We start from the raw sequence: 24,577 nt of genomic DNA, 5'->3' as shown, positions 1-24,577 counted from the left end.
AGTTGAGATCCACTTGGGTCCATGTCTTGCAACTTTCTCTTAACTTGGCTGAAGCTTCCAAGTAGAATTGTGCATGTGTGCACGTACACGTATGCTGTTTTTGAGGGCTTGCAGGACTCTGTCTAGAAATGAAACAAAACATGGCCCACGGGTATGTGGAATGCAAAGCATGGTTGTAGCAGTAACATATTTATTTCATATAGGAAGTATGTGCTAACCTTGCCATGACTACCATGGGGAAATTGTTGTGGGGGTGGGCGTGGATACTGTTCCACTTTAAAATGCTCAAAACTCTCCTGAGAAGTCCACAGTGACCTTTTACAAGTGCTTTTTACTTGTTTAGTTGTACAAATTTGTAATGATGTTAATTTTAAAATAGCACCAAATTAGATTTCAGAAGTACACCATTTCTAAACCATATGCCCTTAAGTACTAGTTGTAGTAGGTTAGTGTTATCAGAAATATTGGCTGTGAAATATTGAGCTGGCCCCTATAATTCTGGAGGAATTTGCTGTATTGATGCGCATGTGACTTCTAAAGGATGGCAAGAAGAAATAGTCCACATGGCCAAATTAAAACAACAGATAATGTAGAGATACCGTTGAATGTTCTACTGCCTCTTTGAAGTCAATTTGAACCCATTACATTTGCTCAGTAAGGCTCTCAAATTTTCTTTTCACTTGACTAATTTAGGACTGCTTCACAATGTACACTTTTATTTTTAATTCCCCTCTCATGAAGTAAAGTACTGTTTTTGTAAGTAATGTCCGCTCTTGTTTCTCTACCTCCGCAACCATTTGACATGTATCTGAGATTATCTCAATTTCTGCTGCTTTAATGGGTCAGTCTTTTGTCCTTGTTTTTACTATGCCTTCTTTGTTGAGGCTGGTTCTGATCTTTTTGACTCTCATCTTACCCGATCCCAGGAAAGCTGGCCATTGTCAGCGAAGGCATTACAGAGAAACCTGAGCTTTGAGTTCCCTTCTGTTTAGCTGCCCTGTGTTTCACAGGGCAGCAGCAGGAGACTAAAATGGACAGAGAACACTCTCCCTAGAGTGTACCTAGAAAAGTTCACAGTGTACTGTGCAGAGACCCACAACACTGAAAGTTTGCATTGTCTTAGGGTTATGACAACTCTGATATGTATATTTGTTTTTCAAAAAATAGCTGTTGGGATTCTCAAACTGAATGCTTGCACAACTTAAAATTTTATTAAATAGTACATCCTAAGCTGGATTCAGAGTAGCTGAAACACTGATAGATCAGAATGATTAGCATAGTTAATCATTTATTGCTAATTTTAAGAAAAAAAATCAAAAATGAATGACCTTTCTAAGATTAATTTATTTTGTGTGGAGTTAGGCAGATTTCTTAGTATAACACCTTTTATATAGCTCATTACGGTACTTTTAGAGGTTGTGCTTTTTTTCTTCAGCATTTGATTTTCTATATTTCCATAACTTGTATTAAAATATCTGTACCATATTTGGAGCACTCTGCTTCAGTCTCAGGTCTGGGAAGGCTGTATCCTTATGTAAAAAGATTTATCTGATGTCACAGTAGATGTGAACTGTGTTGTAGCCTACACTACCTTACTTCAAATTTGTTTTTCTTGTGTACATATAGATGCAGGATGAGGAACTTTGCAGCAGGTCATTAAACATTTTTGATTTTTTTTTTTTTTTTTTTTTTTTGTCGTTTAAGAAGCAAAATGCAGACTACTTGATAAAACGTGTATTGACCTGAATTTCTGAGTGGAGCTTAGAGCAGTAGTGCCGATACTTACTATTAACTCTGTTTTTGTGGTGGTACATGATTTGTCATTTTTAGTAGTAGCTGCGTTTGTTTTAAGAGGACAATCCTAGTAACTGGATTATATGTGCATATTGAAAAATATTGTAGTTTACTTCTAAACTGGCCTTAGATTGCTGTGCTCAAAAGGCATTGAGTTGGTAGGATCTTTTTATAAAGTTCCTGTTTTAAATATGCTGTGTGAATAGGGCACATACAACTGTTTGTGAACTTGTGTGCTAAAGTGTTTCGGGAACAGGACATTTGGTATTACAGGAGCTCCTCTATTAAAATTGCAGCTTTTTCATGCAAACCTATGAAATTTTTAATTGAAAAATGCAGCAGTTTGACATCACTTGAATGCATATTAATTTTTATCTAATATTTGCTCTCTTTTTCTTTCTTTCATTTTTTTAGAGCAAAGATGTGTTGGCACAGAAGCTTCCTTTATGGCAACAGTCCTGTGCAGATCCAAGCAAGATTCCTGATCGTGCAATGTATCTTGCACAACAGTCATCTGGAAGTGCGTCTCTCATTTCTGGTCCATTATCTGCCTCCAAGTCAAGTCTAGTCATATCTGACCCAATTCCTGGTGCCAAACCTCTTCCAGTGCCTCCAGAGCTTGCACCCTTTGTTGGGGGTGGAGGTGTGCCCATTGGTTCAGTAAGTACCCTTGTCTTGCGTAAAATCTTACATGCTTGTTGCATTTATGACCAGAATTGTAGCTTTAGTGTATAGAAATGGTTTTATGTTGATAAGTGATGAGGTGTGAATATTTTATCACTACAGCTAAATACTCTTACAGTTTCTGTAATGTTTTTACTATTTGAAGGTTTCTGTGTTAACTGTACTTGATTTGGCACCATTTTTATCTGTCATTTTATGTTTTGGAGTTTTTATTCATACCAACCAATACTGCAGTACATTTCCTCACAGAAGAATACCTAAAATAAATTGTATATACTTTTAGAACTATATCACAGTTTAGTTTAGAGTAAGTTTTTCTAGAATGTGTGTGTTTTTTTTGAGTGTGTTCTTGTACTACAATACTGACATCCAGTTTTTAAGACTGAATTTTTTTGGTTTTGTGTTTGTTAGAATATAACAGGGCAGGATGTTCCTCCAGTGATGAATGGCATCTCTGGTCCTCACAGTGAAGATTATAATCATTGGGCTGAGGGGAAAACTATGCAGATGAAGGCTCCTTCACCATCCCAGCCATCTAAACAGTTCAGTGATACCTACTCAAACACACTCCCAGTACGGAAAACTGCACCATCTAAACACGGTCATGGAACATGTAAGTACTTTTAACTTGCTGGTGTTAAGGAGGGCAGGTTGGGAGTTGGCTGGGCTATTCTGAATCCTTTTCTGAGTGAATTATCATCTGGCAGGGGCTTTCTATCTTGCTTCATTTCAGATTTTCCATGGAGTTATTTTTATGAGAGAGAGGGAGAGAGAGAGCGAGAGAGGTGTGACTTGCAGTATTTAAGGGTTTTGTTTGTGGAAGATCTCCACAGCCAGTGTCCTTTGAGTTCAGTAGAAGGCTTTCCCAGGCTCATAACAAACTGGGATAGTTGTCACTGTATCTTCTGTACCACCAACATAAGTAAAAGAACCAGGTGAGGGAGGATGGAAATGAACATCCAACTCTGCCTCTCCCATCTTAGTTGGTAGGAGGCTGTGTAGGCTCATTACAATTGCAACATTAAAAGTTGGGTTTGCTCCCCACTACAAGGAACATCCCAGTTGGTTGGGAGGTTGAGGTTGCATATGTATGGAAGCATGCATGCACCTACCAATGGCAACCATTATTCAACTCTTAACGCTGCCCTTGTGTTGAGAGGGGTTTAGGCACACACTACAAGAGTAGTATGATGCTGCACCACAGTCCTCAACCTTCCCCGGCCTCCACTTGATCCATGTCCAGGGCCTGTGAGGCGATAATGGTGGGTATATTAGACCTGGTGAATGAGGAGAGGGGCTGCTAGCAACTAATGGTCAGCTGAAGATAGGTGAGTAGGTAGGGGGAAGGTTTAGATTTCTGTATAGAAAACACGTGTTCTTTCTCTGTGTAGAACAGGAAGGCATGCAGGTAATGGCCACATTAGGTGGCAAGCTTCATTTTGTGCTTTTTGTGTTGTTGCCCTTTTAAGTATTTAGTATTTTATGGAGTTACTCGCTATCACTTTATTATGACACTGTGAACTGTACATTGTTGAAGAGAATGTGAAATCATAATGCAGCTGAAACACTATCAATCCAAAAACAGTTAGAGGAACAGTTATAGAGTAACATTAATGTTAAGTAAAACATTTAAATGACATGCTTGTTTCATTGTATGAAGTGTACAGAAAGTCTAGATTTAATAGAAATGGTAACTGAGAGAGACAAATTTTACCTGCCCCCCCACACACACACACACACACACACATACACATGTATAAGGTTAATTTCTGTCCTTCATGTATCTGATCATCTGTTCCTGTTTTTGTCATGACCAGTGGGTGTATCCACCAGCAAGTGGCACCTTCTGATTAAATGTTCTTGGCAGTGAGGTCAGTGCCCCCTACTATGTTTAATTTGTAGACGCTTGCTCAAGAGTTCCTGTCATGGTGGCTACTTGATGGACTTAGTAGGAGATTGTAACTGCTCACTTCTGCTGAGAGAGTGAAGAGACAGCATTAATCTTGCATCCAGTAGGCTACATTTGGAGCTTTGGTTGAGTAAAAAAGCTGATTAAAAACTTTCTTTGCTCCTTTTCTTTGACTTTTGTGAAATCATTTTAAAACCAATGCAGAAAGATTTGTAGTGTGAGTTTGCAGGAAGTGATTGCATTGCATTTTAGGCTGTTCTGCAGTGAAACAGTGCTAGCTTCTCTTGTCATTGTTTTTTAACAGCGTAAAGTATAAAGGGAAATATAGACTGCCAGTCCTTGAGGTTCCAGTGTTTGAGAACAGAGGGTTAGAGTCTTCTAGATTTCCTGGTGCTTGAAGGGTATGATTTGGAGGCTTTACTTGCAAGAAGGATTCTGTGCAGAGGCATGTTTATAAATGGAACTAGGTCTCCCTAACATGAGATTTATTTTCTACAAACACTACTATGTGTTGGCACATACTTGCATTTTTATATAGCTGACTTGTCCCAATGCATCATTTTTTTTTAAGAATTGAAGCTGGTAAAGTAGCCAATATCTGTACCATACAGTACTGGAAATGAGGAGTGAGGCTTTCAGTTTTTATTTCTTTCTTGCCCTGAAACTGGTAGGAGTCTTCCAAGAGCTAATTATACTAGAAGTGGAAACTTTTTTTTTCAGGGTTGAGAGAGGTACTTTTTCATGTGAGATTTGAGGCCGATAGCTGGTCTTTAATTTTGTAATGCTTCATGAATGTAGAAAACGGACTCCTTTCTTATTTACAGTGGTGATGGACAGGTTGACAGATGAGATCAGACAGGAGGCCCCGTGGACTATGATGTTTGCAGATGACATTGTGATCTGTAGTGAGAGTAGGAATCAAGTTGAGGAGACTCTGGAGAGGTGGAGATATGCTCTAGAGAGCAGAGGAATGAAGGTCAACAGGGCTAAGACAGAATATATGTGTGTAAATGAGAGGGAGGGTAGAGGAATGGTGAGGATGCAGGGAGTAGAGTTGGTAAAGGTGGACGAGTTTAAGTACTTGGGATCAACAGTTCAGAGTAATGGTGAATGTGGAAGAGAGGTGAAGAAGAGAGTACAGTCAGGGTGGAATGGGTGGAGAAGAGTGTCAGGAGTGATTTGTGACAGACTGGTACCAGTAAGAGTGAAAGGGAAGGTCTACAAGACAGTAGTGAGACCAGCTATGTTATATGGGTTGGAGACAGTGGCATTGACAAAAAGGCAGGAGTCAGAGCTGGATGTGGCAGAGTTAAAGATGTTAAGATTTGCACTCAGTGTGATTAGGATGGATAGGATTAGGAATCCGTATATTAGAGGGTCAGCTCATGTTGGACAGTTTGGAGACAAAGCAAGAGAGACGAGATTGCGTTGGTTTGGACATGTGCTGAGGAGGGATGATTGGTATATTGGGAAAAAGATGCTAAGTATGTAGCTGCCAGGTAAGAGGAAAAGAGGAAGGCCTAAGATGAGGTTTATGGATGTGGTGAGAGAGGACATGCTGGCGGTTGGTGTGACAGAGCAAGATGCAGAGGATAGTAAGAAATGGAAAGAGATGATCTGCTGTGGTGACCCCTAACGGGAAAAGCCGAAAGATGATGATGATGATGATTCAGTGAAAAGGAGCTGGCTTGTTGGAGCGAACCGGTTTCATTCATGATGTGTGGCTTGTTTGCCTTTCTGGTCTTTGTTAGAGACAGTAGTACATGGTATGAGACAGTAGTACATGGTATGTGATATAGTAAACTTTGTATGGGTAATGTACCTGTGATAACATTACCTGCCCTAACCCGTTCCCTCACTTTCAGTTCCCTTTTGGCTCATGCAGGTGTGTGTGTGTGTGTGTGTGTGTGTGTGTGTGTGTGTGTGTGTGTGTGTTGTGTGTGTGTTGTGTGTGTGTTGTGTGTGTGTTGTGTGTGTGTGTGTGTGTGTGTGTGTGTGTGTGTGTGTGTGTGTGTGTGTGTGTGTGTGTGTGTGTGTGTGTGTGTGTGTGTGTGTGTGTGTGTTGTGTGTGTGTGTGTTGTGTGTGTGTGTGTTGTGTGTGTGTGTGTTGTGTGTGTGTGTGTGTTTTGTGGTGTGTGTTGTGTGTGTGTGCATTATATACACACACACACACACACACATATATATATATATATATATATATATATATATATATATATATATATATGAATCTACTTTTGATTGACAGCACAGATGATCAAAACTTATTTGATCGAAAACCAGTATTCATGGCAATTAACAGGGATTTGTCCCCCTCCCCAAAGTCGTGTGACCCTGGAGTTGATATATAAAGGTAGGTGGGTGTGGGGGGCGAAGCCCCCCACCTATTTTCGTTTAAAATATATACACTTTCTTTTATTTTCTTCTTTTAAAGGAAATTAGGTGGGGTGCTTTGCCCCACACCCCCCAATGTGGGGGGCTGTGCCCCCACCCCCCTACCTTTACATATCAACTCCAGGGTTGCACGACTTTGGGGAGGGGTACAAATCCCTGTTAATTGCCATGAATACTAGTTTTCGATCAAATGTGCTGTCGATCAAATGAATTTCGATCGAATGTGCTCTCGATCAAAAGTAGTAGATCTATCATATATATATATATATATATATATATATATATATATATGTATATATATGTATATATGTGTGTGTATATATATATATATATATATATATATATATATATATATATATATAATGTGTATATGTACGCAAGTGTGAGTGTTGTGGATCATTTGTTCACAGTCTGTCAAGTGAGTAACTCAAGAGGCAGACTCTGCATTCTGCCAAGTGGGGATCTCTGATATAAATTGGCATTTCCTAGGTGGTGTAACGTAGAGGTTCTATTATGGGTGTGTATGTATGTGTGGGGGGTGCCGTGAGATGCAGCTTTGTTGCCATGAGGGTGCTGAAAGAGATTTAGCTAGTTGGTACTGAGCTTTTATTGAGTTGTCTGTTGCTTGGAGAATGTAGTACAGGATTCCTTCTAGGGGTCCTTGGCCTAGCAATCCGAGAGTCTAGCACCTTTCCTCAATTTGTAAACTAGTCCCTAGGGTGTTTGGAGCAAATGATTAGGCATCCACAGGTGTGGAGATTAGCATCTTCATGGCTTTTATTATTGCTAATTTTGAGGAACAGGGCTGGGACTGTCTGTCTTTGTCAATTTTAATGTACACCAGAATTTGCTTTAAAAAGGAGAACTATGTGGTCTTCAATTTCTGTTTCAAATTTTATCTGCAGCTGAAAACAAGACCTTGCCTCGCTCTAGCTCTGTGGCTGCAGGCTTGGAAAAGAATGGAAGGATAAGGGTACAAGCCATTTTCTCACATGCAGCAGGAGACAACGGCACTCTTCTTAGCTTCAGAGAAGGAGATATTATCACACTTCTTGTGCCAGAAGCCAGAGATGGGTGGCATTATGGAGAAAGTGAGAAAACCAAAATGTAAGTATTATGATTTTATTACGTTGTCATATTAGAAATTTACAGATGTCTGTAACTGACACCTGGGAAACTTCCATGAAGGCAGTTATTGCTTCAGAAATCCAGTAGTTTCTACATCATTGATACTTTTATAAGAAAAGTGCTGCCTTTTCTATGTTGTCAATTAGCAGTGCTGTAACAGTCTGTAAATGTCTTTATTTTTTTGCACTGCTTCCCCTTGGAGGTGAACATGGTTGGCTCATTTTTTCAAATTTGCAATCCACTAAAATCACTTGATTTCATCACTTAACTGGGTTAGCATTGATTTTTTGGTAAGGATTAATTCCTGCTACTAGCTTAGATGCATCAGCTGGGTTTGTGCTCTGTTTTCCACTTAGCCAATTTTGATTAAAACTTAACTGCATCATGTTGGTTGCAATTGCCACAGACATAATTTGCAGTATTTTTCTAGTCTTTATACTCATGTCCTGTTATATGCCATATTACCAAAGCAGAACAGTGCCAATGTCTGGATGGCACCTTCATTAAAGAACTGGTTTTGGCAGCTGCTACTCAGAGCCAACTACCATAGTTATGTGCTTAGAGAGCAAAATGTCAAGCTGTAGAACAGCTTTGTTCTCTTTCATAACTCACTGAATTATTGGCAATCCGTCTGACTGAGCAAACATGCTTTCCAAAGTATTTGGATCCCCCATTTAGTCTGTTTCCTTTTGAAGGTACAGCTCGTCTATGCTACCAAAGCATTGTTTGTGAACCAGATAAATGGTAATGTGATCTTGCCTTCCATTCAGTTTTCTTAGCAAGTTTAAAAGGTGTAAATGCTAATTTGCAACTTTAAAACTATTAGGAAGGGGTGACTATTAAATGAATATTTGCATTAACTTTTAGATTCTATGTGCATGCCAGTTTGCAAATGCATTTGCTGGTCTTAACATGTTGACATACTGTGAACTGAAGTATGAGTGAGTAGAAAAATCCCAAGTGAGTCTTGCAATGTTTCCTGTCTTTTAGGAGGGGCTGGTTTCCTTTCTCTTACACTAGAGTTTTAGAAGACGGCGAGCAGAGTGGCAGGCTACGTATTTCGTAAGTGGCTAATTTTTTTTTTTCAATTCAATAACGAAGGTTTATTTTCCATTATGTCTGTTTCGTAATGAAATAAGTGCATAAAGTGTTTTTGGCCAAATAAATGACTGGCATAATTTGTTGATTAATGTGTTGTACAGAACTTTCCCAGTCGAAGCACTGCATTGACTTCTTTTTCTTTCCATGCATTGCCCCCAGTCCATTGGCTTGAGCATCAGTTTTTGTAGTATATGTAGCGGCACGTCTGATATGTGCCTGTTAATCAGCACATAAAATGGACTCCATTTAAGAAGTGACCTACCCTCCTGAAGGGGAACAATGAAAAGCCTAGAAGCCTGTGCAATGCATCATGGTTCCCTTATTTAGCTCTGGGGTTTATTGGTTCTCCTGCATTATCTGCCTCTGTATTCCCCCTGCTTTATTGTGTAGTTTAGATTACAAAGGCTATATTGTACACTTGTTACAGCCATGCATTTAAACATCCTATCTGTTTGCATTACCCATCTTGCCATAATATCTGTAAGTTTTGCTGTTGATCTTGGGACTATGGTTAGTCTAGTTAAATTGGTTTATTACCAATCTTATTGCTAGTCTGGCAGTTAGCATAAAGGGTTAAGGCATTTGGCTGTTAAATAGCTGCTTCAAGAAAGCCAAGCTTTGATCTCCTCTGCCACCATCTGCCTACTGAACAAGTCACTTGGTCAGACAGTGTTCCCAGGCTGAGTATGAAAACGATCAATGTTGATCAGTGCTGCACCCCCCCCCCCTCCCCTTAAGCAAGTACATACAAAAGAATTTAGTGTGTCTCTTTATAAATGTGAATATTGTTACATCTCCCATTTCCTTTTCTGGTCTGTTGTAAATGTGGACAGATATAGACAATGTTCTTGAGCATCCTTGTGGACTTTATCTTGGAGTTATTTTCCCAATACTGGACCCTCTGTGATGGCTTCCTTTTGGAGTGCTGCAAATCTGGGTACAGTGTTGCCATTTTTGTCTTCAGACAGAATATGGAACAGAACAGCCAAAACTATGACCCCTCTGCTGTTGACAGTCTGATACATATATAATTTTCATGGTAACTACATATTGCACAGATTTTTTTGTAACCTCCTGAGCACAGTTTTTTATGTAGTTTGCCTATGTTCTTGTAAGAAGCCAGGTAGACTTTTTGTCAGCACATTAACTTTTTTTTTTTTTTTTGTTTTTTACATTTATAGACATCATCATCATGGGAAAAGCAGTAGCACCGGTAACCTACTAGAGAAAGAAGACTTTTCTGTTCCTCCTCCAGATTATGGGACTGCTTCTCATAGCTTTTCACAGAGTGCCTCCAGTTCATTCAGACAAAGACCACACAGCATGGCAGTGCCTCATTCTCAGGTAAGCTCTTCCTAAAAACACACTTGGCATCCGAAATATGAAACCCACTGTAACCTTTTGGCTACAGATGTTTGAATGGATTTTGTATGTACTATTTGTGATACCTGGCTGAATGAAAGGAAGAAGCAATGGAAGTTATCCTGGCTTTTAGAAGTGATTTTTACTTAAAAAGGTTTCATCGGTTGAGTTTGAAAATGGCTTCTCTTGGGCTTAATCCATTTTCCCAAGGGTTCTAATTAGATTCTGCAGTAAACTGTCTTATTTAATTAGGTGCAGAAATACAAATGTCAGTTTGACACTAATCAGCTTTCTGTGTTTATGTGAAATGGGTGCTGTGTGCATGAATTTTTGATAATCACTAACTGGGATATGAGGATTATGCAGCATTGTGTTTTGCAGATGGGGTCCTGCTTTTTTTATTGATTAAGGTGTAGATCAGCTGAGTTTACCCACTTGCAGTCAAGGCTCTAACCACTAGAATACAGTGCTGCCATTATGTCTTGATGCTCTAAACGTACACTGTTGCTGAAGGACAGTTTGTTTCCTCTCTGTTAAAAGTGATTACTACCATTGCATGACCTCCTGGACAGTTTTTTTTAATGCTTCAGAAAAGTTTAACTATTTTGTGAGAGCTAACAGTTTTATTTGTGTTTTTGCTGTATGCCTGCTGGAAGTCAGTGATACCATGCTCAGTCTTCCACTCCCACATGCCATCTTTCATTTCAGATTTTCTTTGGCCTGGGATATGAATATGGCAGCATGTGGCACTTGCCAGTAAGAAGGCCTAGTCAAAATTTATTTTAAGACTAACAAAATTTACCATTTGGTGCTTGGAATTAACTATTGCATTTAATGTTTAGATTCACCTTACTGATTCGTGGACTGTATTATTCCTTGTGGTAGTAACTAGGATCATACCATAGATAATTAGAGGATTTTAAGAAAGGGAATTTTTTTTTCTTTAGAAAAATGTATTTATTTATTTAAACAATAAACCTCTTTGTGTATTGCTAAACCAGTTTGTGGTTCAGCAATACCTATGTTTATGAAGACCTGATAAAATGAAACATTTATTAATATAGGTGAAAAAGGGTTGTTATGGCACCTAAAGATATGTGGGAAGAGACTAAACAAAAGATCATACAAAAACTGAGAAACTGGAAGCTCTGTTTTATAAATATGGATAGCAAGATACAAGTAGTGAAAGTGTTTAGTCCCTTGTGTTTTATACACAGGTCAGGCATATTTCTATCAAACTGAGGAGGAGTTGTGGATAGTAACTCGAGGGTTGAAGGATTTTATCTGGGAGGGGAAGAGGGCAAGAGTCAAATGGGATAAGTTTGATCCTTCCAGTAGAACAAGGTGGTTTGGGGGTAACCCTGATTTGAATGAGCATTTCAGATCTAAACAATTAAGTCTCCTATGCACAGCACAAGCAGAAAGCTGTAATTCAAAGTGGAAAGGGATGATGATGAAACGTGGGGGTGTTCAGGTATAAAATATTTTAAGAACTAAGCCAACATAGAATTGGAGAAAGGAGATTTTTGCCGACTGGGATGCCTGCAGTTATGGCTGCAGAGAATAGGGAAGACTGGGGTGGAATTTACTGGAGAAAACTGTCAAAGGAACCAAGGTATTGGAAACAAATAGAGAGGGAAGGGTAGTAGAATGGGAAGAGGCCAAGAATACATTTGGACTGCAGGCTAGAGACTGCCTTCCCTATCAGGTGATCTGAGTTTAGGCAAAGAGGGATAGGGGATCCTAAGTGATCCGAGTTTAGGCAAAGAGGGATAGGGGAGCCTAAGTGAAAGACAAGTACTGGTAGAGTTTTTGTAGAATCTAGAACATAAGCTGCTGTTAAAACATGGGATAATTAGTAGAGCATATAAAATATTGTACGATAAGTATAAGAATCGATAAGAGAGCTTAGAAAAGATTAGGAAGAGAGACTGGATAAGCAATTCATAAAGAAACAATGGGAGAATACATGTATGGCTTCCAAATATGCAACACTGTATATCCCAGTTTAAAAAAAAATAATTTCCTTAGTTACACTGATTTGCTCACCCAGTATTTCTGACAGAGTAGCCTACAGGGAATTTTTAAGGTCTGCCAACTCATGACACTCACAAAAATATGTTCCCAATATCCTTTTTCTTCATCACACCTCCAATATTTGCAGTTTATCTGATTCATGGACTCTATTATTTCTTGTGGTAGTAACTAGGAAAATAATTCTGCTTGGGGTTTTCTTTATGAAAACTGAATTCAGATTTGGAGCAGTCTTCAAAAATGCTTACATCTATGACCCTTTTGAGAATGGGGTACACTTCTTAACTGGGTCATTTCCTATGTCCTTTCATGGTCCCTGTGATATAACTGGTGACAGATTCATAGGTGTTTACTAGGCTAACGACCACAAGGGCCTTTTTATGCCTAGCCATGCATGACAAATCTCTTGTTCCGATACCCTTGAGAAGTGTAAGTATGGGCCTGGGAGATTAATCATTTACAGGTTACCTGTTTGCGTCAGAGACATAGGTGCCAAACTAGGGATGAAGTTCCTGTTTCCCATCCAATTCTCCAAGTTGCACTTGGATTAGGGAGAAACTCTGCTTTACATGGATGGGGAGCCTGTTCCAGAGACGGGGTAGTCTCTGGGATACATACCGATCTCTCCAGCAGGTCCTGTTTATGTCACAGGCAAGGTTTAAGTCTTTAGAATGGGTAATTCTGGTACTGTTTGTTTTGTGGATATGCAGGAGGTCCATCAGCTTGGCGTCTGACAGTGCCCTATATGTCAGGCATGGATCTCCCCTCAAAAGCTTGTAGCAGACAGAATATAGAGAGAGGGCCTTGAGGCGGTCTGCATAGGGCATATTACTTATGCCCTGTATTCTTTTAGTGAGGAATCTCTGTGGATGTTGTTGGATATGCCTGGTTAGGTACATACAGAAGGGGGAATTGTACTCAATAATGGGTCTTTTGAATGCCGAATACAATCTAACAATGACTTCCTCGGACTTGGATGCCATATTTTAGTTTATAAGTTGTGCAGCATAGAATGATTTCCTCACCACTGAAGACACGTGATGATCAAAGGCTAGATTGCTATCTATGTGTATCCCTAAGTCCCTGACTATTGGGTCAACTCTTAGGGATATGTTGTCCATTTGATAGTTAACCAGGGATGGATGACTTCCCAAAGGATACTATTATGCATTTTTGGGCATTTAGTTTTAATGACTATGACACCAGTTGTTTGTCTGTGTCAGCCCCTCCTGGAGAACATTTGTGTCAGTGTGAGATTCAATGACTACTCCTAATTTGCAAATTATCAGAGGCTATGACTAAAATCTATTACAATAAAGTTTAATGACCAAATGAGTGATAGACAATTAAACTGGTCATGGAATGGGATTCTTAGTTATTTATGAAGTACAACAGTTTATTTGCCAATAATTGTCTTTACCTTAAAGTTTTTGAAATGGTTTGCTGTACTAGTATGGATACAAGGTTGCTCCATTTCTGTCTTTAATTTCTATTTTCCAGCAAATAAACTATGCATTGAATTTCATGGGAATGGTGGATCATAGACTGTTTTGTAGAACAAAGACCAAAAGTGCTTTATGTTGACCAGGTTAGTTCCACTAGGCCTATCCTTTACTTACAGGGGAGTCCCAAGATAGGGTTTATACGAATTAGTGGAAATTTGGCCAGGCATATCCAAAAGATAACGCACTCAGGACTACAGACACCAGCCTTGTGTGGCAATGCACTACTTGAATCCAAGCACCTTGTGTGGGAATAGAACAGCCATCTGAACTTCAGTACCAAAAATGCAGTGTGTTAGTTCTTGAGTCACTGAGACAAGATCAGTGGATTTAGGAAAGCAAAAACAAGAGCCCTTGTAGAGATCTGCAGAGTTGGGAAATGCATTTCTTCATTTGGCCCTTTAATTGGTGTGGCATGTGTGTATTGGTGATGCTGGTATTTAAAACCGAGTTTGCCATTTGGGGGCATGTTTCCTGGGTCACAGGACTGTAGATCTCTATGCAGTTCTTTTACTGATTAAAAAAAAATTGCTAAAATCCACACCGTTTTCTGCCTGTAGCTTGTTTTAGCTGACTGCAGTGAACGTGAAACTGATCAACACATTTGCAATAGTTTAGACTATGTTCGATTTCCCATTAGCTTAGACTAACTATGTAGTGAGTTTTTTCCTGTGTGCAGAATGTGATAACAGGATTTAAAAATCCTGTTGAATGCCAGGAGATTTTATTTTGTGTAGAGCTGCAGTACATAAACCTAGGCTCAGACTGTTCACTTAATAGAAGATGCTTCGTAAGGAGCTGAGACTGTAATCTCCACTTATGACATGGCACAGTTACCATGGAAATGGCTCAGATGTAAGCTGGGCATTTTGACTCCAAAAGGCAGGCTGAAGCTGTAAGGGAAGTGTTTTCGTCATTTTTAGTGCGTTGCAGGTGTAGCTTATTTTAGTGCATCATCCTGTTTCTAGGGTGTTTGAATACTTGCAGTCTGAACTTTGTCATATTACTGCTGCTTTCCCCATGTATGTGTGATGTGGTTACTATTTCATTTTACTGTCCCTTTGGTGGAAGTGGTTGCTAGTTCTGTTTACTGTCTATTTGAATATTTACCACAGTGCTGCAACCATAACGTTTTTTTTCCTTCATTTTATCTGCCTCATTCATATGTTCAGCTGGTAGCATTTAATTTATTTTCACATTCTAGGAGAGTAGTGATAAATTGCATTTTATGTAACAATATATGTACAGCGAAGAATGTCATATAGTAAACTGCAAGGAAACTTACTTTTAAAAAGTATAATCAAAACTAATGACTGGTTTAAAAGGCTCATCTACATTGGTATATTTCAGGGTAAGGAAGCAAGGTTTAGAGTGGCCAGGTAAAGGAGGGGGCTTGAAGTACCAGTGAAATTTGTTGGGTTTCGGGTTCTAAGGATATTTTCCCTCTCTTTGGTAGGGTTGTTCTCATCTTTTTTTCAAAGGTGTCTTCATGCTGGCCTAGTTTTAATACAGATGTACGCGTGGAGTTGCATTCTAACGTATTAATAGTTCTGTTTGCAGAAGCATGCTTGTGTTAGGAATTCAATCTCTGAGAAACAGATGTTATTTCTTAAATATATGTTGTATGAGAGTCCTATAGTGATAGCTGTGTATTACATATTCTGTACTTTTCCTTTTTAGGGTCTTGAGGAACATGGAGCAAGGCCTGACAGCAGGTAAGATGCCTTTCAATAAAATTCATACATCTTAATGTTAATGGTTAACATTTTTTTCTATATTGAGATGAAATGCAGTATCTCTAAGGCTGTAACTCCATGTAGTGAGACCGAAGCTAAAATTGCAATATTTTTACTGTTAGTAGTCTTAAATTAGATTGGGAAGGTTAAATGGGGGATAAGGAGAAGTAAAGCCTGTAAGAAAAAAACCAAACTAGTAAACCAAGTGAAAAGCGTGAACCAGGAATCCAGGACGCCAAGTTGGTTATTTAAAACACACTCCACCTTTATTCACCAAATAGTTTTAGCGCTTTCATCTCTTCAAAAGAGACTTAATCAGAAACAAAGATCTTGATTAATTAACACTTTATATAGTATTACCAATTAATGACATCACAAAACCTATAAATATTTAAAGCACTAAATGCATTTCAAACCTATGATGTTTAAAAAACATTGTTAAAAAGTTGTTTTTGAAATTGGCACAAAAGGTCTAAACTACAATCAAATAATAAAAATATACATTTTTATATTTGTATAAGAATATATATGTTGTAAATATAATATAGTAGGTTATACAGTGTTAAAACCTCTAAATACTGAAGTGCAAAATATATTGTAAATGTATTTAATAAAATTTTCTGAAGATAAACCAAAAAAAATATATAAATTATTTTTTATTTACATATATGATAAATTCATAAATTATTGGACCTTTCTATTAAATAGGGTACCAATGAAACAGATTCATTAAGGCCCGGAGGGTACATAGAAGCCAGTCTGAACTGCCACTGGCTTTCTTTCTTTTTCAAAAGATTCTTCCAGTCCCCACCTCTAATATCAATCTTGACTGTATCCAAAATACCAAACACAAACTTATTAAAACCATTACAAGCTAAACTGTGTTTATACAATGCATTTGTATTTTTACTTGTCCTTATCTCATAAAGATGTTCATAAATTCTATTTTTTAAAAGACTCTCTGTTTTCCCCACATAGAACTGTTTGCAGGTATTACATATTGCAAGATGACACCCCCTGGTGTTACAATTGCCCTGCTTGAAATGTACCCTGCTCTTCATAATGTTATTCAATATTACTATAGGTTCAGTATTAATGAAGGAACAATAGTGACACATACCACATCTTCTAGTCCCCTCATTTACCTTGATGTTGTCACTTATCTTGTTTTCTAACAATTGTTTCATATTTTTACCCACCCTGGTCACAAATGTTGGTTTACTACCAACCTTATTGTATATGGCTGTATTAGTTCTTAATATATTCCAGTTTCTCACAAAAATACTTTTAACAGCTGGTGTTCTCATATGAGTAAGGACACAGACTGTTTTGGAATTATCACTAAAAATCGAACTATTGTTACCCCTATTCTCTCCCAATAAATCAGGTCCATTAGCTGTACCTAAAAGAGGTAAATATTTATGCTCCCATGAATAATATATATCCTGTAAAGTAGAATTAATTAAATTCAAAGGGTATCCTCTCTCTAAAAACATTTTCTTTAATAAATCAAATTCAATATCCAAGTCTTTTTGATTAGAAGTCATTCTTGCAATCCTAATTGCCTGACCTTTAATAATGCTTATTTTTTGTACTAAGGGGTGATTACTTTCAAAATGCAGGTAGGCATTACAAAATGTCTTTTTCCTAAAGATTTTAGATTCAAAGCGTTTATTTTGTGTATCCTTAGTTATTAAGGTATCTAAATAACTAATACCTGTATCATTGTATTGGAAAGTAAAAGACAAAAAATCTGTACTTGAATTAATATGATTAATAAAACTATGTATTTCATCTTCCACACCCCCCACAAAATAAATATGTCATCAAGGTAATGGAGATATAGTTTAATGTGGGACCAAAAAGGGCCCCTAAATACATGTTGAATCTCCCAACCAAGTAAAACCAAATTAGAGTATACAGGTGAACAAGTTGCACCCATGGGAACTCCAGTAATTTGCTGATAAAATTCCCCCTCAAACCTGTAAAGTAGAAGTAAAGCCTGTACTAAATTTAGTCTCGCTAAGTCACCAGTACAATTCTTAGAGTAAGAGTCATCCTGCCTTTTCAGTTCCTTGTCTCTTTAAAAGGATGTGGTTGTTCATCCTACTGCCTTTATATATTTAAAGTGCCCAGAGTTTTTGTTTCTCAGATTTATGTTTTAATCAATTTCCTGCTATTCTCTTTTGGATCATTTACTTGTTTAGCACCATGCAATTTCCATCACTGAAGTTAGTCATAGGATAGTCAATGGGATGATATAACAATATTTTATATTTGGTGTAAGACTGTTCTGTGAGTGCTGCTGCTTGGAAAATAGTACAACATTGCAATGGGGGTGGGTTGCCTTACAAAACCTATTTTATTAGAAGAGATTCTTGATGTCTGTGCACTTCAGAAAATGGGAAATTTCCTCTTACATTTAGCGAGAGCTGTCTATTTTATACATTCAATGCCCACCCTAGCCTCACGCTCTAATGCCCAAATACCATTTGTATTATATTGCACTACATACTAGCAGTTTTGTTTGCCAGATTTCATGTCTTGTGGAGTACTCAGTTCTACAAAGACTGATTGGATAAATGAAAAACATCATAGAGCAGAAGTTGTATTGGGAAAGTATCCCAGCGTAGTATGACTTCCCCTTCCCATGTACATTGCTTAACCATATGTATCTTTCATGTTGGTCATCTGTTTAACTAGGAAAAAAGTTTCCATGGATTCAGTGTTTTTATCTTTACCTTTGCAATGTTGCTAGGATCATTTCAAGTTTAGTTTCTTGTATTTTGCACTGGGTTCTTTTAAGACACTTCATCCCTTATAATCTTGAAGACCTCTAAGTATTTTATTTTAAGTTAGCTGTGTTTTACTTTGAATCTGCTACATGTGGCACAAACTGAAAATGTCCACTGTTTCAAATTAGACATCCCCTTACCCTACATGTTCTTTCTCATAGCATTCTGTCAGGAAGACTGCTATTAAATGTTCAAGTTCATTTTTCATTCCTTGTAATGGTCTTTGTTTTCCAAAATTTGTTTTAATTTTTGTATGTTAAACTACATGTTGCATTGTTAGCATTCATCACACATGAAGTAAGTGCAGCTGTGTATACTTTTCTGCTTTAATAGTTTCCATTTCTACTAGGACAAGGGAGGACTAATCATATGTAAAGGTCTTAATGAAAAGATTTATCAAGTCCTGTGCATAGCTATGTTGACATGATTTATTCTGAATGGAAGCACTTCAGTTTTTGAACTGTGCACACACTTTTTCATATTCTTTGAATGATCTTGAGTTTCTTTGCCGTAAATTGCACCCCTTTGTTGCAAGTTTCTATACTCTATTTCTTGTGTTATATGCAGTGTTGCTCCAGTAGAGCTACTCTGGAATGTCAGTGAGATTACAGATTAATACTTCTCATTTGTGTATAAAACATTTTTGTAGGGTGGCATATCTTTGTGAATGCCACCACAATCCTGTACTTACAAAACTATCATGTTTTTAAAAAAAAAGAAAAAAACTTTGTTGTTTGTCATCCATTTTAATCCATTTTTTTTAATTTATTTATTTCTATTGAATAATCACTTTCTCTCCATGCTGGAGTGAGATCCACGTAAGGTGGTTTTGGGGAGCCACGCCCTGCCCCCTGCAACAATGGGAAGTGTAGCTGGTTCAATTAGCACCCTGGGCCAGTACTGTAAAATGTTCCTTCTACTGGCACACCAACCCAGGTGGCCAGATGCATGACATGCCCATGTTTCCCATGCCTCCTGCCCCAGCCATTCAGGTCCCATTTCTGTGGCATACCCCAAACCCCCCTCCAGTATTTTTTGACCACAAAAGCAATACTGGCTTTCAAAAGCCGGCATTGCATTAAAGAGCACCCAGGGCACTTGCCCCTCATGCCCCACCCTAGCTATGCAATTGGCAGCAGTGTTCATGTTTTCTGTTTTGTTTTAACTTGCCATTCATTTTCTTTGCATTGTATTAATGGTTTCTGTTAACTGAGATTTGAGTTTCATGTCACTTTTGTTAGATGTGCTCACAATTGTTTTGCTTCACTTGAATAAAAGAGACTTTGTGTTTTCTGTTATAGCATCGTATGTGTTAACATGTACATTCTAGATGCTTTTAGAGTATTGTGCAGTTTTCCCCAGTTGTAGGCTTTGCTTTCTTCCAGCATGTGCCAAGTTGCATAAAAATTGTTTTACCTACTGCAGTCTGCAGGTTTACACTGTTTCACGCCACAAAACTAAGCCACATCAAGAGTAAAGGTCATGTTGGTGCTACCTTCATTTTATTTGTGATATTCTTTTTATTTCTGTTCACAGTTTAACACCTGAAGATACTAGATATGGAAGTTTGTTTACAAGGTTGTAAACTTCCAACATCTTGTCCTCACTTTTACACTTTGAAATGCATGTCAGTCTGTGTTGTACATTATGTGAAGTTTAGTTTCTTCATGCTCTTGTTTGCATGTTTTTTGTCTTCTTGATTTTGTCACTGGATCTGTGTCTTGGTGATGTGTGGATTTTCATTTTGTTTGTCCTGATACATGGCCTGTGATTAGCCAGTTAATGATGCATTTCATTTTGAACCGACTTGTTTGCCTTGCGTTGCTGTATGCAGTGTGATTGAATGTGATGTAGAAGAACCAAGATGCAAGGCATACACTTTGTACTCCACTGAATACAATTTTCTATACATTACTTACAGAAACCATGGCTTTATAGGCCATATGTTCATAGCTGTTTAAATTAACACTTCCAATAAATGTTTCGTAGATTGTATCACAGTCTGTCTAAAGGCATTAGATATTTCAGACATTTGTTGGGGGGGGGGGGGTGCCATTTTTAAAATGACAGGTGGCTTAGGGGCAGCAGTAAGAGCACATGATTACAAAATTATATTCTCTGCCTGCTCTTCGGCCAAGATGGCAGAGTGTTTGCAGGCTGCGTTCATAACTTTGTGCTGGGCAAGTAGTCTGGATTGGTTTTAAAATGTTCTGTTCCTTGGATGTGTAGTGTTTTTTTTTAAAGGGGGGGGGGGGTGGGGTTGGGCAAGAAGCCAAAATTGACATAAGTCCTGCCATGTTGTACATTCAACAGTGTAGCCTTTTATCTAAGATGCACTTAAGGTTCATGCATTTTGGTATTGATTTTTTGTTGTAGTTTAACTTTGCTGTTTACAGATGTATAATCTGAAATTGCTTATTAGAGGTAGATGGAAAAAAACATTCTTCATTGCAAGCCTGTTTTAAATAAAATGAATGCAAATGCATGCAATTTCAGCTTCTGCATTCTTCAATGGCTGTCCATTCTGTGGCAATATCTTGAAATGGTTTAAAAGCATAGCATATCCCTTTTAACACCAGAGCCATGACCTTGTTTTGTTACAGTAAACTGCAGTAGGGTAACTTGGCAAGTAAAATGGTGATGACAATACAGTTCCATTTTAAGAGAGCATATAATTCCCAGCTGGATATAGCAGTGAAGGCTGAAATTTAGGAGGAACACCCTAAGACAGGGTGGGGGTAGCACACTGGAGTTAAACTCCATCTTTACAACTTTTTTTTTTTTTTTTTTTTTTTTTAAGGGTAGGTTTTTGTTTGATAAATGTTAGTTCTTGAGGTACAGACTTGACTCTTCTGATTTTTAGATAGCCATGTAGTGCTGTACCAGATATCAAACGTGAGATTGGTGAGGGGTTGTGATTAATCTTGTCTGAAGGAAGGATTTGCTTTCTGTGAATCCTGCTGGAGGACAGGGGAGTTTGACCTTGGCTTACAGAAGGTAAGCACTTTACAGCAGTATTGGCATCCCTCACCACTCATAGATGGGGCCATGTTTCTAGGCCTGTGAAGTAAGATGTCCTCTGCCACATGTGGAGCATGTTCTAGAGTGGGGACTAAAGACGGTAGATGTGCTGCTCGAGGATCCCCTGAAATGGGAGACTGAATGTGCTATGGCATGAAGGACTGCTTTAATGTCATGCTGCAAATTCAAAACATGCCTTTAGCATTTAGCGTTAGCTTAAATATTTGTGTTCTGCCGTGGGGAGCTTTTATTGAAATGCGTGTAACTGACAGCCCAGGGATCCATTTGCAACCTTGTGTGCAATAAACTGTGAAATGGGCATTTTTGCCTTGGGGTGAGCATGAAATATATATATAGAAAAGTATGCTGGACGTCAGCGTGATGCAACCAATCGCCACCATTTTTATTCTCACTACATTATGTTATGCGACTGTCAAGTCATTTCTGTGCATGTGTCATGTGTACATGTACATAATGTGCTACGTAACACAAATGTCAGTGTTTCACTTTTTAATTCATCAATGCTTATCCTCAAAAATGGGTCAACATTTTTATCTTTTTGGTTTGTAAAAGAAGCTGTTTAAATGTCATGCTCAGTGCCATGTTACCATTTTTAAAATGCCTGCAATGCCATGTCATTTTTTTGTTTGTCAAAAAGTGAAAATGTGAATTTTCTGCTACATTCTCTTGTAGATATTGTGCTTTAGCAGTGCCATGCTGTTGTGTGTTCTTTTATGTAATCATTTGTTTTTATTTGTTGGTGAGCTATGACGGATCGATTTTTTAATTAATACTGGTCACAAAAGAAATAATTACTTGTCTGGTATTGCAGCCTCATGACATTTTTCAAAATGCAAGAGATAGTTAATGGTTGTACACATTAAATGTAAGTATCATTTCATAACTGTCTGAGTGCTTAAACTTCATAGGCTAATCAAAATGATTTGCATCTACGAGTTATCCTATTACCTCAAAACATTGTTCCTCTTGGATACTAGTCCCAAACATTTTGTGCACTTAAGATGCAAACCTCCGTAGGTGCCTTATCGCTTTTCATTATCTATATAGAGTGGAAGATCCTTCCTCTGAGCCAAATGCCTCCTCGTACCTAGCTTTTTCCTCAGATTTTATTAACATCTTTGCAATCAACTGCTTTTGTGAACCCATCTGTCATCATAGCTTTGATTTGGTTCATAATCCCCATTTCTTTTGTTTGTTAAAGTCCTTGTAGCCTACGTGAATGATGATGTGATAGCGCCCACTAAAAGTGAGAAGCCTTTTATTAAAAAAAAATTCACTTTTTATGCTAAAGTGGCTGATTTGTCCATGCTTTTTGCAGCAAGGTTCACTTTTTAATGACTTCCCTTTTTTGCACTAGTTGTGTGTTACCTGTACACATTAGTCCATGTAGTGTGTCAAGTGTATAGCTACCGTGCAGATTTTGCATACATTTGTGTTCACGCTCGCATTGCAATTGATATTTCTATGCATCTGAGCACATACTTTGTTCTTGTTCCTGGCATGGTTTCTACTTTCTGGACTAGTTGCTTTTACGTGGCAAATTTCTTCATTCCTCTTCATTGTTTTTAACCTGGTTTACATACTTTGTGTAGCTCCATGCAACAAAAGAGCTCTTTCATTTTAGAATGCCGAACCGTGGTACATAAAGACATAAATAGATTGTCAAATTAAAATTCTGTGTAGGTCATATGTAGGTCATAGATGCAGATCTATCGGAAGTAACGACCAGTGTTAAAAGTCAGTTGTTTGCAAGGTTAGTTCATGTGGTTGTACAAATGTTTTGAGAGATTATTTCATGAAGAACTGGCAAGGAGTGACACAACCGATCATTATTTATATGAAAGCTAATAAAATGAAGAATTCCCACAAACTCTTCGCATGCAAGAATTGCATCTTCTTGTGTTAGGTAGTACCTTGAAGACCATCCATACTAGCTGTTTTACTGGATATTTTCAGAAATGTTTATTCTACACCCATACCTACTTTTATTCAGTTAAATATTTTTAATTTGAAAGTCTTTTCCATTGTGACTATGCTTTATTTTATACTGTTTTTCATCTATACTGTCATGTTAAAAGAAACAGCTGTCCTGTTGGTTTTATCAAAGCTATCATGACATAGTGTCTGTATATGTTTGTGTGGCTTATCATTCCTCTCGGTCTGTGCCACCTTTCCAGGATATGTTGAAGGCTAAAGAAAATTATGCACAGTTGCATTGACTAGCTCATAAATGGGTGCTTTTGTGCTGCTTCAGCTGTATATCCTTTTATGAATTAGAGACTCATGCATGCTGTTGTAGTGTCTGGGTATGTACTCGTATGTGTGCGCAATAATATACGTGTGTGTGTGTCCTGGAAAGGAGGTAGCGTGTGTGTATGTTGCATATTCATGCATATAATTATATGCACACATGTGTAGACAGATTAGGTGACCTGTACTTTACCATCCTGATTGGAGAATGCAGGGTATTAATTTACAGGTAATGCCCACTGAAATAAAAGTCCCACCACTTTACGGTAGCAAAGTGAAGTTTGGACAGCAAAGAATTCAAATGGCTGCCATTTTTTACACTCCCTAAACAGCGCTTTCTGTTTAGCAACCATAAAATGAAAATAAAAAGTCAAATAAATTAGAAAAAAGTGGGTATATGCCTGCATATAAGCATGGGTGTGTGCTAGCATGCTTGTGAGAGAACTACAACCTGTGAGAGATGCACTTATATAGCCAAACTGGAAGCAAAGCTCTCGTCACTCAAGACTGGATTAGACAGTCAAGAGGAGAAAGTAAACACTTGTACCACACCACACTTCTGACATAGTCCCGCAAAACCTACACCACCAAAACACACACACACAGCAATACAAAACACACACCATCTTTTGTGGAGGCTCTCAATAAAAATCTTCTCAGAGACCTCCAAAGCAGAAACACATGCAGCCTCCACCCCCCCCCCCCAACACAAGCCAAATGACACACAGCCCACAAACTGAGTGTGCCACTCAACCACAACCTATAAGGCATAACAACGTACCCAACACTCTAGTCATAGGTGACTCTATAGTCAGGCACACTGATGTTCCACTCACCAGGCTAAAC

At 38.2% G+C, this 24,577-nt stretch overlaps 1 protein-coding gene across 4 annotated transcripts in view; it reads left to right on the top strand.

Annotated features, from left to right (window-relative positions):
• The window catches only part of BAIAP2 (BAR/IMD domain containing adaptor protein 2), a 243,268-nt gene that overhangs the window by 58,987 nt on the left and 159,704 nt on the right, over positions 1–24,577 (top strand). For all 4 annotated transcript variants that reach the window (XM_044085084.1, XM_044085083.1, XM_044085086.1 and 1 more), the window contains 6 exons: positions 2,209–2,454; positions 2,890–3,091; positions 7,687–7,888; positions 8,900–8,971; positions 10,192–10,354; positions 15,589–15,623. In XM_044085084.1, the coding sequence (XP_043941019.1) occupies positions 2,209–2,454; positions 2,890–3,091; positions 7,687–7,888; positions 8,900–8,971; positions 10,192–10,354; positions 15,589–15,623 (920 nt within the window). The remainder of the gene's footprint in view (positions 1–2,208; positions 2,455–2,889; positions 3,092–7,686; positions 7,889–8,899; positions 8,972–10,191; positions 10,355–15,588; positions 15,624–24,577) is intronic.

This window comes from Protopterus annectens, chromosome 10.part0 (assembly GCF_019279795.1).
Source record: "Protopterus annectens isolate FY-2018-M chromosome 10.part0, PAN1.0, whole genome shotgun sequence".
Classification (NCBI taxonomy): domain Eukaryota; kingdom Metazoa; phylum Chordata; order Ceratodontiformes; family Protopteridae; genus Protopterus; species Protopterus annectens.
Note: the sequence above shows the minus strand (reverse complement) of the source record. Positions and strands in the feature narration are given on the sequence as shown.